General features: G+C 52.1%; 1 protein-coding gene across 3 annotated transcripts in view; it reads right to left on the bottom strand.

The window, feature by feature from the left end:
• Positions 1 to 20,254, bottom strand: part of LOC144949245 (adenomatous polyposis coli protein-like) — a 68,179-nt gene that overhangs the window by 28,102 nt on the left and 19,823 nt on the right. For all 3 annotated transcript variants that reach the window (XM_078879148.1, XM_078879147.1, XM_078879149.1), the window contains 3 exons: positions 9,366 to 9,474; positions 8,788 to 8,901; positions 7,087 to 7,179 (listed from right to left, as the gene is read on the bottom strand). In XM_078879148.1, the coding sequence (XP_078735274.1) occupies positions 7,087 to 7,179; positions 8,788 to 8,901; positions 9,366 to 9,474 (316 nt within the window). The remainder of the gene's footprint in view (positions 1 to 7,086; positions 7,180 to 8,787; positions 8,902 to 9,365; positions 9,475 to 20,254) is intronic.

A 20,254-nucleotide genomic window follows, 5' to 3' on the forward strand; every position in this document is an offset into this window, starting at 1 on the left:
GTCAAGGGTACGTCGCGCCCACAGCCCACGCACTGACCGCCACACATCTACACGTGCGCATGTAGGCGACAGGCCGTTGCGCACGCGTTACTTTACACCACATCCACCATACCTCTTTGCGAATGGCTACTCCTGGTCACGTGCCGCCAGCTACCTACCTACGTACCCCCGATCATTCTGAGGATAAGGGTAACAGGACACATCCTGGATAGATAACCCTTGATGCCGGTTCGCTTTCCCAGCTATCGCTGTGCACCCGCGTAACCTCTGCCACGGACCGCAAGCGGGAAAACCTCGACTCCGGCAAAATCGAGTTTTTGCTGCGAAGCAGAAAATATGAAAATGGAGGAGGCAGCAGGAGAAGCAGCTGTTGGGGGTTGCCGTCTGCCGTGCGGGGGGGGAGGAAGAAGCCCCCTCATAGGCGCACAGCCAGATGTCACGTCAAGGCCACAACTAATGCAGGGGGGGGGCCGCAGTGATCTCATTATTCACCAATACCACGTGCCGAACAACATCGTCACCAGCAGCATCATCATCATGGCCACTACATACCGAGTGACATCATCATCGTAGCATCACCAGCAACATGAACATCATCATCACTTACAGAAACATCACTCTCAACACTACTATAAGCAACATCATCATTGCTACTGCCTTTAACACCATCATTACGAAAATCGCAGTAACCAGCACCACCACCACCACCATGGCCATCACTACACCCATCATGACCACATTACCATCACTCGTCAATGTCTTCAATACACCAGTTGCATTTCCTGTGTCTCGGTCGAACTATTTCGGTAACAGCGGCGCAGCTATCGAGTGTGCAGGCGGTGCACCTGCACCAGGGCCCACGGGGTGCCGAGCTCAAGCAGCAGGGGCTGGGGGGGGAGCGAGGAAAGGAGGGCCAATTTCATTTAGTCAAAACCAGTTAGAATGATTTTTTGCGGAGGAAACCCAGAGGAATCCTCGTGTAGAACAAGGGGAGAACATACAAACTCCACACGCTGACTCTCACACTAATACAAATATCCCCCATTTAACCTTGACAGACTTTTGGGTCAAGTGCCGTGAGCGAGCACTTAAGAACGGGCATGGTACACGAGGGAGTGGGTGGCCAGCACCACGCCCTACTGCCTTTAACTCCCTCGCAGCGATGTTTACACCAGGCGTCAGGTACTCTTTTAAGGCTGAGTAGACCTAGCGGACGCCCTGGACTGGTTCAGCTAATTGTCACTGGTGTTGGCCGTGAGCTGAAATCTAACTCGGTTCACCGGGTTCACATTGCAAGCACGCTAACCACTTCGCCACTGCTCACACACACACACTCGCACACTCTCACTCTAACAAGGGGAGAAGACACAAACTCCACCCAAAAAAGGGGGCCGGCGTCAGGAATCGAACAAAGGTCCCTTCTTGCTGCGGGCCACGAGCGGTGACCGCCGCGGCAGCAGCTGTTGACAACCGACGGCAGAAGAACCCTCGCGGGAGACAGTGCCGGGGACGGCACCCGCGGCCCACGCAGCAACAGCGGCAGCAGCGAACCGCCGGCGGCTCCGAGCGGCGGGGGTGGAGAGGACACCGCGGCCGCCCAATGGTCTCTGCTCTCACCGACGACTGCCTCCATTTCTATCGCGTCAGCTGCGGCGTCACGTGACCAAGGGCGGTGCGGGAAATACTCTCGTAATCGTTTTCGAACATAAATAAATAACCATGAGACAACGCGCACAGGACAATACGATCACTGGAGAATCGACCATGAAGGTGCGGGAGCGTCGCCGTTCAATCCGGCTCCGGTGGACGGACACATTCAACACGACGCAGGGGCTGGAGTGACCGGACATTACAAATCGCAATTGACAATTTTTTTGTGTGTCAGATCGCCGCGTGAAATTTCGTGTCGTTAAACCCTCCTCCACCCGGCGGTTTCCCTGGGAATCTGGCTGTGCACCTTCGTGTGATATTTGTTCCGTCGCAAATTGTCGCGCGGAGAGACCGACCGTCCCTGCGATGGGAATGTGGAATTTTCTACCGTTGCTTCCGGACTGTTTTGCAGACTGCGGTCTGCTCGCTCGCCCCCCGTGAGATGAGACCACGTAGCCCCAACGCGGGGGTCGACCCACAACCCCGGGTCAATTACAAGACCGCACTCCACAGACTCACCTCTGCTTACCTCTCTCATCTCACTCGACTCCCCTCCATGCACCACTCTCCTGCCTCTGCCCTCTCGTCTCACTCAACTCCCTCCCCTCCCCCCCACCGGCTCCCCACCTCTCTCCTCCCATCGCTCTCTACTTCCCTCGCCCTCTCCGCTCCATCAACCAACGCTTTCTACCGAAGCCCGCAATCAACCTTCTCTCCGTGGGAGGTCACTCATTCTCTTCCTCTGCTGCCTCAGGAATTTCCTTCCCCCATCCGTCCATCCGTGCTCTCGACTCCCTGCCCCTGATCGAGCCCAGGCTCAAGGCCATCCCCCCACTTCTCCTCTGCCAGCGACCGGGAGCCTCTCTCTGCACAGTAAACGTATCCACTGTTTCTGTTCCGCGAAATCATTAAAACACGGTAGATCCACACCGTGTTTTAATGATGAAGCCGGAGCAGATGACGGCTGAAAAATGCCTCTGGTTGTGTTCCATCGCTGCGAACCCGGGCGACGCAAGTTCGATTCGCACTCACAACCAATAACAGTGGTGCACATCTGAATCGATTGCGGACCTTCCCGACGTCGACTCGGTGTGTAAACAAAATTGCACTGGGGAAACAAAGGTGGCCAGGTGTGGTGTTGGTCACTCAAATGTGCTGGCTAACAGCACTTGGCTCGAAAAATCTGTTAAAGGCTATACGAGGGATCTTTGTCTTTATTTGTGTACGTGTGCAGATGTATGTGTGCCAACCTCTCACATACCTCCTGCTTCTCAATCACGTACGTACGTGCGCGACCGCATAGTAACAACCGCAAAAACCGAAAGCTTCCGCAGATTTTTTTTTCCCCGGAGCCTTCTGCACATCAACCACAGCAGGCAATAAGTGCGGTGCGCGATGGAGTGGAGCGGATGTGAGCGGGAGTGACACGGGGAGGGGGGAAGGGGGGGCGACCGTCTCGTCTGCCACTCCGCAGCAGCCGTGGGGATTCTGGGTAAGACCCAACATTCTTATCGCCTTACAGAGGGAGACGCGATGGTCCCCCCCCCCCCATCATACAGCGCTCTTCTTCCCTCTCACGCACCGCGGAGCGTCCGCTAACGTACCGGGCTAATGCATGGTCAGGGTGCCTGGGTATGACAGGTTCCCTAACAATATCCCCGTTATTTTCAAGAGCCCATTCACAGCTTGTAATGCTATTCATGTTGCTTTTATTGCAATGTACAAAAAAAATCCTGACATGAGTACCAGGCAGATGTTTATTTGACCACAGGGACCACTTTTTGACTTGGGAGCGTTATTTACGCTTTCCAGCCGACGTCGAACACGTTAATGCGTCCACTCCGTCCGCCCGTCACGGTGGGAAGCGCGTTAAATTCTCTTGAAAGTGATCCAATACGAACGAAACTGCCGCATGAAGTTGCGTTGTTATAACCAACTTTAACCAATTGAAAAACTGCATGTCAGTACTTGGGTTAAATACGGTGGCCATGCGCGGTCACGGGGACGCTCCGGCTCGCACACGACTGGCTGGGTGCTCGGCGCTGGGAGGGAGTGGAGCTGTAGCTAAGCCACGGGGGGGGGCGTGTTGATGACCACCATGTGAACAAGTGGACAAACTGATCCATCAGAAGTGCGGCCCCAAAGAAGCCGGGAGACAAAAGCCAGAGCACAAAAATAGCCAAACACGTTAACGTCATTTGCGCTGATGGGCTCCCCATCGGGCTTCCGTTGCCGCCGATTCAACACGCACAGAGACAAACGCACTCCCCCGCCCCCGCCCCCAGCTCTGTGGTACTCGATATATGAAATTGTTTACACCCGGAGAAAACCACACGTGCTAAGGAACAACGCTATCCCATAAAGATTGACCAGGTGGCATCTACATTTTTGCTGTACCACCTTCTCCTGGCGAGCCGGGGTACGGTTCCCACTTCGACGCCCAGGGGAAGGGAGTTTCACAACATCTGTGCGGTGATCCACCAACCCTGGCTGCTTCCTCCACAGTGCTGCCGGGCTACAGGCAGCAGCCACGTGCAGCAACGTAGCCACCACCGCCAGGCTCATTTTAGAGTGCGCAGCAAAAAAAAATTTCCATCGCAAAACAAAAACGCAAGAGGGAGATTTACGTCGTTGTCTGCCCGGGTACTAAAACTAAGAAACAAATTTTTTTAAACGACACGAGAGCCCACGCAAAAACATCCCATTGGCTTCCACACAACGCCTTGCCCCTGTGCCACCCCGACAAGCGGAGGCCTCACAAAGCGCCGCAGCGGTCGCTCCGTTGCCAGGGGGACTGGCCGAGCCGTCGATGCGACGACGGACATCGTTCAAAACCAAGCCGCCCATTGTTGCAGGCGGGCGGGCGAGCGTCCAGGCCCGTTGGAACGGAGCGCGAGCAAATTTGCTCGGATCGGAGCGCGCGCGGTCAAATGGACGAATCGGGCATTAATAACGAGAGGCGATGTGATTACAAAGAGGGTCGTTATTACTTTAATTGTTATTGTTGTTGTTGTCGAAGTAACCAGTATCAGCTTCATTACCAATGTCATCATCGTCACGGTCACTGCAGTCAAGGAAATGGGCCGGACAGCCGGTGCTAACACCACTATTGTCAGCCTCCAACCATCGTCACTGCTATCATCGTCGTCGTCGTCGTCACCACCACTGTTTTCATCACTAACACCATCATTGCCATCATAACCTCACGAAATCATCACTCTCATGATAAACATCAACATCACCACAATCACTACCACAACCATGATGTCATCATCAGTGTAACACGTTTCCACTTAAGACTTGTCTGTGCCCCAACCTCAAGCAATGAATGTTATTAAGATTATACGCAGGCTTTCTCGAGCAATATAACGATTCGCAATTAGTTTATTGTTGAGTTAGATCGTGTAGGTATACGTAAGAATGTTTACTATAAACCAAATCAGTCGGCATATTTTTAGCCACGACTTGACAACTTCATTTGGTTGGCTCTGTCGCAGGGTGGTGGAGGGTTATAGTTCAACTTTGATCGGCATTACACCTTCGCAAACTAACACAAAACAAACGAATCGGGTAACGCGATTGTTTTTCTTTCCGCTGGATGTACCAGCCGAGCCCGTCATGTTGCTCCTCCTTAAAGGTGCTAAGCTGGGCAGAAGCACAGAGACACCGAATCACAGATGGATTCCGCAAATGATTGATTAAACTTGATTGACTGAAAAATGAATCTAATTCAAAGCCTTCTCCCGCCCCCTATCCCTGCCCCCCCCACCTCCTGAGAATGTATTAGATAACGTCAACTTCTATTTGTGCACTATTTATCAATTTGTCATGTTATGACACAGGCGCTTTGGCGATGATTTCTCATTTCTTCATTGCTGTACTTAATTTGTTTTGTCATTCGGGTGAAGGAGGTCACTCAAATGAGACCCCTCCTTGTCTCTTGAGCTCTCACCCTGGCTCAACAGAATCAACTTGTAACTTGAACTCCACGGCCCACTCACCCGCCCACCCACTCACTCATTTACTGCTCACTCGCCGACTCACTCAGCCAGTTTGACACGTAAGCTTTCGCGGCCAATATTATTCATAATAAAGGTGTTTAGGGTTAGATCGCGTACGTATAAATGTGTCGGTTACCCGCCACCACCCGACACAGCCAACCAGTAAGGTTTATTGTGTAAACAAAACGCACCAATTAGTTGCTACTTCAGCCCACCGGTGTGTTGGAGAGTAAATCCACAGTATTGACACTCTGAGTAATGTGACGTTTCACTGGATATTACATCCAGCATCATCGGGCGATTTTTCCACTCAGCCACTCACTCCTTCACCCAAGCGGCTCTTGTAAATGTGATTCTATCCTGGTCTCTTCTTGAGTTCTCACGTGGTTAAACAAAATAAGCTTGGAGCTTGTTGTTACTGCTGTGGGTGCTGGGCCATGGCTGCTTTGTCTCCGGCCATGCCACGGAGTCACTCTCTCTCTCTCTCTGCTGCGTCACGTCTTCCCCTGCCCTGTGACCCGCACTCTCGTTCCACCCGAACTTAATCATTTGTCAATTTGGTAAATGCTCGTGAGATGCGACGGGCTTACAATACGCCGTGTATATTTAATTTGCTGTTGTTGTTGCTATGCTCATGGATATTCCACGTGCAGTGAACTCTGCGAATTATATTCTTGCCCACGATGACAATATGTTCAGGAGCTAATTGCAAATGTTCAGGTCTGCTATCCATGACAAGAGGGCTTCGGCAGAGAGATTCGTGTAGTTTTATTGCTACTCCTCCTTTGAAGGAGCGCAGATTACAGTGGTTTACTCTATAGTCCATAGTTTGGATTGTATGACCAAAATCGAGATACTGGGGCTTGTGTCTTTAATGTTCTGTTTATGAAGAAGATGTGTACATCGGTCTGTTGATATTCTTTGGGTCTTTCGGTAAAGTCACGTAGAACAAACAAAATACAAAAAACTACGACGTTTCGATCGCAACACAGGCAGTTGATGGCTACGCCAGTGTCTTCCAGGAGTGCCAATGGTGCGAGTGACAATCGATGACTTACATTTTTAGGCAAATGATATGCAAACGATACTCTAGCGTTAAAATGACATTAACGGAGGGAATAACAATCTTGATTTTAATAACACTGTACAGACGTCAGAGCAAACATGGGAAACGTGAGCAAGAGACCACAAGAATGGGCTCTGGAATTGAATCATCGCATTTCTGACTCATGACAATCCATCAAAGTGCTGGATATCGTAACCCGGCGCCCCGACCCAGCGTCCTGCTCGCTACACCGATAGCGTCCGCTTCATTTGCTTCTCTGCGAGTCGGCAAATTTTTGTGCCAAGATAATACCGGAGGCTACAAGCGAGTGACCGAGCAACGCGCCCCGCCACCGGCCACAAAACAGAGAGCCCCTTCGCCGGTGCTCACCTCGCCGTCGCTGCCGACGCCCTGGGCCTCGTGCAGCAGCTGGCGCACGCGCGCTATCTCCTGGTCGATCTCCTTGATGCGCAGCACGTCCACCTGTGGGAGAGAGGCACCACGCTGCAGCTCGACCTGACCGCATCCCGCCGGCACTCCCGTCGCACGAGCGGCTTTTGGCTCGCCGTCAAACAAAGACGGTCACTGCCGCATCGCGCGCTTTCAGATGCGCTTCTGCGGCCGTCTGGAACGCCCTTCCTTCCGATATTAGGAAGCCACTAGAGCTATGACCTTTTTATTCTAGATTGAAATCTAATTTCTTTAGAACTGCATTTTGTGTTTCGTTTGTTGTCCTTCCCCCGCACCTCCGACTAGCACGGTTGGCTACGTACGTGGTGCAAAAGAAGCTCAACATAACGCACAGAACCGAGTGGACTGGCCAGGTGGCTCGGAGGTCACAGAAGCCGAGCCGGCACCGCTGAGACCCTGGGCTCGAATCCAGGTTTCAATCCCAACCACAGTGATGAAACCGGATCCTCGAATACACCAAGTTGATGGTTTGAGTCCACTCACCAACGGTTTTCATACAGACCCATAGACTCACATCTCTGAGAATGAAACATCGGTGTGATCGTCATGCGCCAAACATGAATCTCAAACGGCAGAGAGAGAGCGGGAAAGCGCTGCCCCCTACTGTGTGTGCAGACGACTGTCGCTCAGATGTAGCTCTGACATCCGCTATCGTGGGCCGTACTCTTGACACGAATCGACGCACCGCCTTGCAAAGAATCCAAAAGGATTCTTTGACTCGTGACAACGCGAGATTGCACTCAATAAGCATCACTCGAGTGACGTCACAACGCACACAGAAGACACCGCCCCAATACAAAATATACAAAAATGAGCAATTGGATGAGAATGGGCGGGTCAGTGAACGTGTGGGAGGGTGAGCGGGTTAATGAGTGATAGGGTGAGTGGATGGGTCCGTGATTGGATGCATAAGTGAGTGAGTGGATGAGCGATTGAGTGTGAGTGAATGATCAGGTGGGTTGGTGAGTAGATGAGTGGCACGAAACCCCTCCGTAACACACAGCAGGGCCTTCCTTCGTGATGACGTACAAAATTACATCATCATTATTATGACGTCACCGATAACAATCAAGATAAAAACTAGGGCTGAACGATTTGGGGAAAATATCTAATTGCGATTTTTCTGACAGATATTGCGCTTTGATTTGCGATTACATTTTTAAAAGTCAAGCTTCAGTTCAATATTCACTGTGTAATAGATTTAAAACATGTGATGGAGCATTACCACAAGATACCATCAAAATATGAACTGCTCTATATATTCTAATGGAAGGATGAGAACTTAAAAGATATGAATTGCTTCCAACATGCATTTATTAAAATGTTTTAATTGAAATAGAACAATCAAACATAGAACAATTGTTAAGTTAAATCAATACAGTTATAATAATACAAAAATAAACAATTCCAATAAGAAAGTAACAGGACTATTCAAATCGCAAAAAAATCGCAGCCTTTGCGATTTGCTAATCGAATGTTTCAAATTTCGATTTGTAATTGATTACTCGTTCAGCCCTAATAAAAACCATTTGGGAAATAATGACATTAAAGTGGAGATGCGGAACCAGGGCATTCTGGTGAAGGGAGGGTGGGGGGGGGGGTTGCGCAATCGGGCGGCACCTGTGCTCTCTGCGCCATCTGCTGGCAAGTGCCCAGCCGCTCCTCCATCGCGGTGCGGATGTTCTGAGCCTCCAGCTCCAGCTCCCGGCGCGTCACGTCCGTTTGCAGGTAGTGCTGGGGAGGGACGGGCACACCAAGCCGCTACACAGGCTGTCGGGGAGCAAGCGCCGTCAGCGAGGTCGGTTTTACTTGTTTTATTTTCCAGGTAAGGGCCACCGAGCTATGTAGCTCTTTTTCAGAAGCCACCTGGCCACAAACAATAGCCCAACAAAAGTGGAAATTTATAGCAGCCAAACACTCGAAACGCACACTTCTAAATGTGTAGGGAAAAACCGGAGGACGTGGAGGAAAATCCACGCGACCACGGGGAGACGCGCAAACTCAAAAGATACAGCAGCATGCGTCAAGGTCGGGATCGAACTCACGACCTCCTGCACACCAGGCGAGGTACTTCACATTCTGCCACCGTGGTGCTCTTATGAAGGCCGGCACGGCACACAAGGGGGTGGGGGGTGGGGGGGTGGCCTGTACCACCACAATTCCCGACCGGTGGCGGTGGCGGTGATGATGCCGCTCACCCCGTCGGTGAGAGGGAGCCCGTCGATGCGCTTGGTGAGGTTCTGGAGCTGCGCGTAGTACCAGTCCTTCTCGCGCTCCTCTCGCTCGATCTCAGCCAGGAGGAGAGACCTGTGCGCCACGGACAGAAGCACGGAGGGACCGACGTGTCAGATGAACTCCGTGAACGCACACGTGCGTCGCCTCCAATGCCGCAAGCACCGGGCATCCAACACCACAACGTAGACAACGATCCCCCGTACAGCCTAACAGACTGTTGGGGCCTGTTTGTGAGCACATATGAAGGCCGGCACGGCACACGAGGGGGGTGGGTGGCTAGCACCATGCCCGGCAGCCTTGGTCTCCCCTAGTGTCGGGGAGGGGGGGGGGGGGCGATGTTAATGCTGTGTGCGATCCCAATGGAGTCATTCGCAGAGACGTTTCCAGCATTGGTGATGTTTGGCCAATGCCAGTGACACCGAGTGTTCGTTTTAGCTCTGGGAGCAAATCCGGAGAACCTGGAGGGAACGCGCGCAGAGCAGGGCGGGAACATAAAAACCCTCCGCGCAGAAAGGCGTCCGAGTCAGGAATCGCACCCAGGATTCCTTCTCGCTGCGAGCCACAGTGGTTGTCGGTGCGCTGGCACCACTCTGCCACCCTGTTCTTCCTACAGGGCTGCATTTTTTTCTAATTCTGATGCATTTCACACGACGTATTTTTGTCGAGTGGTTTTGATTTCATACGAATCTCTCCGGCGAGCCCCTGAGATACATGTGTCACACACATCCCCGGGTCTCTTTGCCGTTTTGTTAGTCCCCGAAACTGCGTACGCAAGACGCCCCATGCAACAGAATGAACAAAACGCCAAAGGGGCGGTGGCGATGACGACGGACAGCACTGTGGTTATAACGTCACGTTTCCACGCACACTGGCAAGCGTTCACGTTTCCACACATCCCCATTAATTTTATACGTAGGCTTCTTTTTATACAAGCAGAATTCACGATTCATTATTAGTTTTCGTGTGGGTTAGATGGTCGTGTAGGCAATAATGTCGACTTGTTTCACTGTAACCCTCCCCCACTGTGCAACAGCGCCGACCAAATCAAGTTGTCATGTCACGGGCGATTATAGCGATCGATTTGATTCGTCAAAAAAGTCGCCGGAGGTGGAGGAAGAGAACAAACGAAAGTACGACAACTTCGCACGGCGTTTCGCCGAAGATTACGTGCAGCATCGTCAGCTGTTAACAGCAGCTCAGCTCTCTGTGTTAAAGAGGTTCCTGATCCAGGTCCTTATGGACTTAGCTGGAGCTTTTTTTTGATACGTCGTACAAACAGCCGTAATTTTGCTCGGGCTTTTCAATGTTTCTCATCCTCCTCTGGTTTTTATGCAAAACCAAATAAATCACGACGTGACAATGTAATTGGCTCTGGAGCATTACACCAACACGATCTAACCCAAAATAATCTAATTACGAATGATACACCGTACTCATTATTATTCATAAATGTTTTATTGGATAAGCCACGTAACCCAATAATCAATTAGGAATCATAATACTGGCTGCAAAAACCTTTGTGTAAATGGTCGTGTAATGATCATGGAAGCTGAGACATGGAGCAGTTATGCAGTGGTGCAGTGGCTGACGCTCTGCTCCCTATGAACGTGGCCATCCAAGTCCGATTCCCGGCCACGGGAGCCGTCGGTGACGAGCGACGTCCACACAGGCTCCCCGGGGGCCCTCTTCCCCTCCGCACAAACGCACGCTGCCCAGGGTGGGCTAATTATGATCGAGCAACACACACGACCAGCACTGTGAGGGTGTCGTCGGGGGGGGGGGGGGGTGTAGAGGGGAGGGAGGGGTAGAGGGTAGACCGTCATCCAGCAGTGGATTGACAAAGGGCCCCAGATGTGAACACGCACGTTGGAAGGCGGAGCCAGCACGGCGCGACCTTGTGCCACTTCGTGGGGAATCAGCTGCCGGCGGCGCTCCTCAATGCGCCATCGATTTCCGTGAGCATCGCTGCTGCCGTGAGCACCGAGCTCCCCACCCCGCACCCCCCTGCTCTGAAGAGGGGAGAGTCCACCTTCGTGCCGCTATCCCCGGCACCTCCCGCCCCTGTCAGTAACCGCAGGCTCAACCACGAATGGCGACCCAACGATTATAATAAAAAAAAAAGCTGCACCGGCAGAAAATACGGCGACGAGAAAATGAATAGCGACGATGAAAGCCGAACGCTGCAAATAAACGAAGAGCCCCCGGGCGCCCGAGCCGCGCACGAAAGGTTCTTTTGCGCCAACAAAACGTGCGGACCGCACGTTCGCCAGAGAAAACCCTTTATGCAGAACCCAAAATCAATATGGCTTTTACGTCGTCGGCCTCACCATCCCACTAAAAATATATAGAGTCACCGCTCCCGCCGTAAAAACCCCACGTGTGCCACCGCCAGATTGCAGCTCATCACAAAAACAATGACCCCCATAACCTCCCCGCCCCTCCCCCACCAAGGGCCACGTAAAGATTTTACGCCGTGGTTGGGGGAGGGGGTCGAGAAAGACCGAGACGCTTAATAAAATATATATTTATATACCGGCTACGCAATGCTGACGGATCCTTCGCGCTTCGTCATAGATATGCCTCGACAAGGGGAAGATGCAAGCGCTGGGGGGTCATAAATTAAGCGGGGAATCGGAGGCATCGTCGCCGTGCAAATAGCAAACAAAGGGCAGCCGGTCAAATTAATTTTATATATTTTTTTGGACCCGCAGGGCTGTCTCGCTGGACCTTGAAGCAAATCCTCCTTCATCCTCCTCCTCCCCGTATCTCCCTCCCTCCTCCTTCTAATCCACCCTCCCTCCCTCCTCGCACATGGCGAGGAGGACACGTCCCAGCCTATAGCGACGAGACCGCCGCTGCTGCCGCAGTAACGTCGGCAGAGCGGGTGACCTACTTTCCGCGGAGAGCGGGCGCCGAGACGCGGCGCCTTTGTGGTGCTACACGAGCAAAATCACAAGCAGGCGCATTAGCATCACGGGGAACGGGACACGGACAGACAGCAGCTTAAATTCACGAATGGCTTTCGGGAGAAGCTGGAGGCCCCTTGGCCGCATCACAAAGTAAAGAAAGGCTCTCTCCCAGCCCCCTTCATCCGATTGATCAAGAAAGGCAACACAATGAATCGGGGGACACTGCTCACAGTGTCGGGTCTGTTACTTGTATTTTTGTTACGCGCCTACAAGACGTAAAAGGCCCCCACTGGCAAATCCGCTGCTGGATGAGGGTCTCGCCATGCTGCGCGGATCCGTCGGGGTGAACTGACCACGCTTCGGCACGCTTTGTCGGCGCGGCCTGGTGAAGCTGGGAGAGGAGCACAGACGTGGGGAGCATATAAGTGCAGTACAACAATGTTTTGCCGCACGACGCCGGTGACGCACGGCGGGCACCCATCCCATCGCTATCCAGGCTCAGTCCCGTTTGGCTTCCGGGAGGGTGAATTCTGGGCGATTTGATCGCAGGATTAGGCGCCTTGGAGGAGGCGAATGGGAAAGGAAGCAGCAATGTGGCGAGGCAGTGCTACCAACAATTGCCCAAGCTCTGGGGTCCTTTCTATATGAAGATGTTATCGGCCACTTAATGAGTGCTTATACACGTGGGAGGAAACCGCAGAACCCGGAGAGAACCCCCACGCGTGCGAGGAGAAAACACCGTCGCTTACACACGGAACAAGGTGGAATCCTCTATTTTGCTGTACCGCTTCCTCCTGGCGAGCCAGGGAATAATGGCTCCTCCTCGACACCCACGGGGAACGGAGTTTCGCAGCATCTGTGTGGCGATCCACCAACCCTCGCTGCTGCCTCCAGAGTGCTGGATTACAAGCCACTTGTGTACGTATGTTGAACTTCTTTCACACCGTACGTAGCCAACCGTGCTTATAGAAGGTGCTTAGTGCCGCCCTGCCAATTTTATATTTTAAGCTTGCGTTGGTGACAGACGTAGGGAGTTTATTTGTTGTGCTTGCGTACCGCTACCAGTACCCGTCCTTTCGTTTTCAATGCGATGAACACAGATTTTGTTATCAGTGTGTTTTTAGTTTTCTGTATCTAGATTGTTGACAAATCAAGAGATCCTAGCACAAAACACAAATGTCTTATGGCGAGCCATGCCACCCCAAAATGGGCAAAATCACCCCATTGTGACGGAGTGAGCGGGCATCGAACAAACTTCCCGAGTGACTCTGCTACCCACGACCACATTACCCAGACCACACCCACAATTGTTGTCTGACCTCGGCAGTTAAGCACGGTTCGAGTTTCAAGTGTATTTTGCTCAACCGGGTGAGGAGAACTGAAGAGACCAGGATAAAAGTTATTTTGCAAGAGTGAGTGAGTCAATTAGTGAATGAGAAAGTGAGTCAATGAATGGCTGGATGGAGGATTGAGTGAGTGAATGAGTCAGCAAACCAAGTCATTTTTATTTAGTTTAATCATGTGACAACTCGGGATAAGTCTTATTTGCAACAGTGGCCTGTGGGGCATTAGTCTACAAGTAGGGGGCAGTGAGTGCTGTTATGTGCATCGTCCCAATTGAGCGACTTGCGGTGTAATTTCAAATTTGGTCAATTTGGACCCTGACACTGGCACACAATGGGTCACTCTTGCGAATGGCGTCACCGGAACTATAATGTCCACTGCGAGTGAAGCAGACGGCGTGGTGGCCCATGGTAGCCGAGATGTTAACTACCTCGCCTGGTCTGGAGGAGGTCGTGGGTTCAATCGCACCTCTGACTGCTGTTTATTTGGAGGTTGCGTGTTCTCCCTCCCGTGGTCGTGTGGATTTTTATCTGGGTTCTGGGTTTTTTCCCTCCACATTTACAATGAACGTGCGTTCAGAGTATTTGGCTGCTATACATTTACACGTGATAATCCACTTCGTTGAGCTCTCACTTGTGGCCACGTGGCTTCTGAAAAAGAGATATATAGCTCAGTGGGCCTTGCCTCGTAATATAGAAAATTGTTTGGTTTTAGCATTATTACTACGGTCAACACACACGCTGCAGTATTAACCAGGGCGGTCGCTGGATTGTGAACAGTCAGCCTCCGCAACAAGTGACGAACACGTCGCCGCCCGGGTTCAGCCTGGGTAGCGCTCGGACCGGCGACCACCACGCGCACACAGGTGCTATAGGCTGCTGCGGGTCTACTTGACGGGCAGCACACAGCAGTGCAGCAAAATATATACCGCCATTCGCCGACCAGAATTGACCAGGTTGGTGAAGTATGGTCAAACTAAACCCCAGGACCCACACCGGGGCGTGGGGAGGGCCCTCATCCGGCAGTGGATTAAACCAAAAGGGCACCGCTGCACATTTATTAAATGCACGTAAATGAACGACGGCGCCACGCAGAACAACGCCCTTCTCCAGGAGGGGCCCCTCCACCCCTGGCTTGTGGGATACATTCGCTCAATTCTTCACGCAGTGCACGTCGTCTTGTATGCGGTTAAAGAAAAGGCGAAATAAAGGGCCCCTCTCATCAGCGGGCTGCTCCCCACCATAGCGACTTGGTGCGGGGGCAACGAGGCTCTCGTGTCGGAACAAAGCGGCAAAGCGGCGCATGTGCGGCGGCAGTGCCCCCCCCCACCCACCACCGCACCCCCCCCCCCCCGCCACCACCACTTTGAATTCCCCTTCCATTCATCGGCCACGGCCACACAGGACCCAGAAACGGAGAGAGGGAGAGAAAATAAATGAGAATGCAAAACCGTCGTTCACGCCCTCTAGAAATTTCGCGTTGGCAGCGCTGCCGCTGCCGCCACTGCACACAGAGGGTACGAGCGCAGACGCACGCCAAACTGCGCGCGTCCGTGTCACAAGTAGTGACGCGCGCGTGCAGCGTGTGGAGGAATTTAGGGAGCACGGCAAATACGGCAGCGAAGAGAGCCCGGAAAGGGATGCCCAACGCAGCGGGCGTAGCCGACGAGTGTGCAGGCGGTGCAATCGCACGGTGGGCCCACGGGACATCATGCGTCGGGATGAGGGGAGCGCCAGCAAAGTGCGTGGAGGGGACTAGAGTGAGGCAGAGAGAGGTGAGAGGTAAGCAAAGGCGAGTCGATGGAGGATCTTGACGACGGTCGGGACGATCCGGAGGTTTATCTGGGACTGGATTGGGAGCCAGCGGAGGGATCGGACGGTTGGGGAGGACGATGTGTCCATTAATTATCGGTGGGGGTGGGAGTTCGCTCCTCAAAAACGACAAGGGTAAACTCGTTTCTCACTTAAATTATACTCCAGCTCTGAGGAGTACAAAAAAAGACTCGGTTTGACTGCCACGTGACAAACGCCTCGACCGCGGGGCGTGCGAGGCGCTGCAGTGGCCACCTAGCACGGGGAGAGAAGCAACCGGAGGGATTTGTCAGAAGTAGCTCCGTGGTGTCATCTTCCTGACGGCCGTTCGCTGGAGCGTGGTGGGGGTTACGTTTCGTCACTTGTTGCCCGATTACCCAACGAGATCGCCCGATCATCCTGTGATAACGGTGGAGCCCGCAGGTGGGTTGCAAATTATAATTGGAAGAAAAGACCAAAAACTGAAAATAAAACAAACCCACGCTGCGCGTGCGGTGTTTTGAGCCAGCGTAAGCAACGCGACGCTCTGCGCTGTAGCCAAGGATGCACTCAGCTGCGACATCGATACGGGGTCCTCTCTGTTGATTATTACCACATCCTGCCATGATGCCATAGGAGACAGAAATCAATAGGGCACTGTGGGGTAGGATTAGAGGTTGGGCCACTCACTTGCTCTCTCACTCGCTCGCTCTCTCACTCACTTGCTCTCTCACTCACTTCCCTTGCTATTTAACTCACTCGCTCTCTCTCTCTCACTCGCTCTCTCTCTCTCACTCGCTCGCTCTCTCACTCGATTGCTCTCTCTCTCTCACTGACTTGCTCTTTTTGTGCAAGAATAATCTCGGGCATTAGTCTGATGCCAGTAAGGGGTGATGAGTGCTGCTGTGGGTACAATCCCAATTGAGTAATTTGCGGTGCAATTTTTTAATTTGTCAAATGTGGACCCCGACACCAGAGCACAAAAAAGGGCTGCTCGCGAATGACATCAGAATGGATCTTTACCCTCCAATGCGGAGCAGACGGCGCCTAGCACCATGACCATGTTTATTATTATTATTATTCTTATACCCGTGGTGGTAATCGGAGTGGCCTGCCGGATTCGAACCGTAAACCGTCGCAACGAGTGGCAAACGTGCTGCCGCTAGCAGGCCATTGTCACCGTCCCCAACAAGCGCTATGACTACTGACACCGCGTGGGGGAGGGCCTTCGTCCAGCAGTGGATTGCCAAAGAACGGCGAATCGTCGTAAACCATCGCACGCGTGAGAACCGATGCCGCTCGATGCACCATAGGCCAGTTGCATCGCGAGCGGCCCCGGCCCCTTTGTGCGGATGTCACAGGCGTGGCCACACCCTGCCCCTCCTGGCAGGCTGCGTGTGGCAGCGCTTGCACAAAGGGACGGCGCCGTTACAGCGTCTTGAGACGCGGTCGCATTTACACGCCATGTAATCCACATCGTGTCGTTGTGTGTGTTAGGCGGCATGTTGGCAGCGCTGTTGTAGAATTCGTGCCTCATAGCAAAAAGGCCCTGGATTCGATTCCCGATTCTGGTGCCTGTCTGTGTAGAGTTTGTATGTTCTCCCCCTGATCTGTATGGCGTTTCTCCAGGTTCGACGGTTTCCTTTTGGAGCTAAAATAAATTAATTTTAATTCGTACAATGTAACTGAAATTGGCCAAAACACCTCAAACTGAAAAATTACCTCCTAATAACTCAATTCAGACCACACAAAGCAGCAGCCTTGAAAATCGGCGAGCCTTTCCTGGGTAAACAGGCTTTACAAGACAAACAATAATCACCGTATGCTGCTGCATCGCTGATATTTCTGCTGTAGATCTGGGTGAACGCCACCGTCCCGAAGAGTAATCACCGGACCGCCGGTCCCACCGGTTCTCCGAGTCGTCTACGAGTCTCTACGTGCTTCGATGAGTCACTATGTGAGTCAGTGGGTTTCTGTGCGATTCTTTCTAATAATAATGTCAACTTGGAATGCAGCACCGCTGCCACACAAGTGTTCGTGCACTCTCGCAGACAGAGAGAGGACGACTCGGAGGCGTAAGGAGGAACCGCAGACAAGCAGGAAGGCAGCCACGCCATAAGCCTGCACCAACGATTGCCCAACCGATGCGGTCCTCTAAATATGTGAAGATGTTACTGGCCAATTATTTAATGTCTATAAATGTGCAAGGAAACCGGAACACCCGGAGAAAATCCACGTGTGCGAGCGAGGGGGAAACCCGACATCCCATACAGATGGAACAGGTGGAGTCCACATTTGTGATGTACTGTCTTCTCCTGGTGAGCCAGGGCAAAAGATCTCTACCGCTGGACAACAAATGAATAACACACGCTTGACAGCAAAAGCCCTAAGTGCCGAGGGGTGGGAGGGCGCGATCGGCATCACCGTCTCTGTGGACTGCCCGAGCGTTGCTGTGGCAGCACACAGGGCACGCTCACTCGACGTAACCATCCCTGGGGAGGAGCCGAACCGATAGAACCGTGCGGCCTACGATCCGTAATTGGTGTAAATGATACCCACAGACTTAACGGGCGTAATGAAAGAGATGGTATAAAGGAGAAGGAGACAACAGGGCAGGGCACACGGTACGGGTAAAAGTGGTGCAAGGGAGACGGTGCGGTGCGAAGAGCACACACAACGCAGCTGAGCGTGCAATTTACAAATGAGGCCGCGCAAACGAGATGGACGGCATGACTGAGACAGTACGGATGAGGCCGACAGTACCAACAACACAGCACACATGAGACAGAGAGTACAAAGGAGACCGTATGGATGAGACGGACAATGCAAGCGAGACTGACAATAGAGATGAAATTGAAAAAGGACAAGATGGAGTCGGTCCTTTCATCAAACCACTATCTTGAATCATGACGATCCATCAGATTGGGGGGGAAAGTGGTGGTGGTGGAGGGTGGTAGCGATGGGAATGAATCATTACATTCTTAACACAGAGACCCACAAGGGGAGCCGTCACGATGACGACCGGCTGATAGCGGGCGACGAGCACCTGGGTGGGATAGGTGGGATTGGGGGGACGGTGGGGATGGAGGGGGGGCGATGAGCACCTGGGTGGGATAGGTGGGATTGGGGGATTGGAGGGATGGTGGGGACAGAGGGGGGGGGGGCGATGACGACGCAAGGATGGACTCGGCCCCTTGGCCCAGAAGGCACCGGGAAGCGATGACAAAGCACGCGACTCGCCGACCACGGGGTCACACGCCCAGCTCATGACTCCCATGCATCGGTTACCCTCGTTCGTGGACCAGGGCCACGTTTCGTCAGGAGGTGGGGGAGCTTTCGCAATTAGTTTTGTATACAGTATAATTTAATGCGGAGTAGGTCTTCGCCATGACCAATATAATGACTCATTACATTGGGTTAAACTATTGTTTAACCATCCGGCCAAATGTTTGTCGTTAAGAACGCTCCACCACCCAACACGGCCAAACAAAATTCAACTGTCACATGGTGTGCATGCATTTAACAATGCATCAAAATTATCGTGACCGTTTCAGCTCAACTTAGCGTTGAGCCGATACAATAATAATTTGTTCGGCAACATCATTCTTATTTAATATCACTTGCTTTTGACACCGGATTACGAAACGCAGCGATGTTTTGTAATTGTCTTCTGTGAGCGGAGTCTCGAGCCAGCTGAGAGGATTACGGGGAGGTTCATAATGGCCGTGGCGTTGCCAACCGAGCCGGCATTTGTAAAAATGTGGATGTGAGTCCGGGTTCTTGGCGCCCAAACCGTGGCTCTCAAGTGCAAGGAGTTGATGGTTCCCGCTTGGTCACAAATGAGAGCCACATAAGCTCGCACAGAGACCCACGGACTCATATAAGACCCCAATAGATTTGCATAGACTGGGTTGTGATTAAACCGGGTTCTGAAGTGTCGTAGAGTTGATGGTATCAGGCAGGTCACCAATGACTGCACAAATAGAAACCACCATCACCACAGTAACACTTCCTTGTGAACTATCCCGGTGGGAATTAGAACATTTCCGTTTGACTGCCATGTGCGCCACTCGTGCTAGCAAGTGGCCTCAAAAGTAGTTCTGCAACGTCTCCTTCAGGGGCATTCTTTGTTCATAACGTGGCAAGATGCACAATTGCATTATAATCGTAGAACAGTTATACAATGCCCTACACATTCATCATCAATCTACCCCAAGCCTGTTTAATTTGTAAAAGTGCATCTTTATTGATTCTTTAGAAATGAACGGATAAATCTTCTTCCAACTGATCAATCTTCGAAATTGCACTTCAAATTAACATTCTAAACGTGTCCCTCATTCTGTACTGCCGTGTGTTTGACCGCACCGGAGTTCTGTTTCGTTTTTTCTGGCCATACTTGTTCTGACCCAGATCTCGCTTGAGAAAAGCATATCTTTGGCCTCTCTCTCTGCACGCTCTCACCTGGTTTAAAATACAAAGTCAGTTACCAACACTACCTGTGAATACCACACACAGCAAGCTGCGAACCTGGTGAACCCCAGTTCAATTCCTGGCCGTAGCTAACATTGTTGACCAGTTGATATCTCAAACAGGCCCCGGTGGGTTCCCCCACCTTCACCAGCCCCTGTGCCACACACTTACCAACCCCCGTGCCACACACAGTCAGCAACCCCTGTGCCACACCCGGTCAGCTGCCACCGGGGGGGGTGCCCCCTTCTAAATGCGTTGAGGTGAAACGCGATGATGTATATTATGATCATGAATAAAAATTATTATGTAATCTTGTAATGTCCTTATTATACTTTAATA

The sequence above is a fragment of the Lampetra fluviatilis genome, chromosome 53 (genome assembly GCF_964198595.1).
Source record: "Lampetra fluviatilis chromosome 53, kcLamFluv1.1, whole genome shotgun sequence".
NCBI lineage: Eukaryota > Metazoa > Chordata > Hyperoartia > Petromyzontiformes > Petromyzontidae > Lampetra > Lampetra fluviatilis.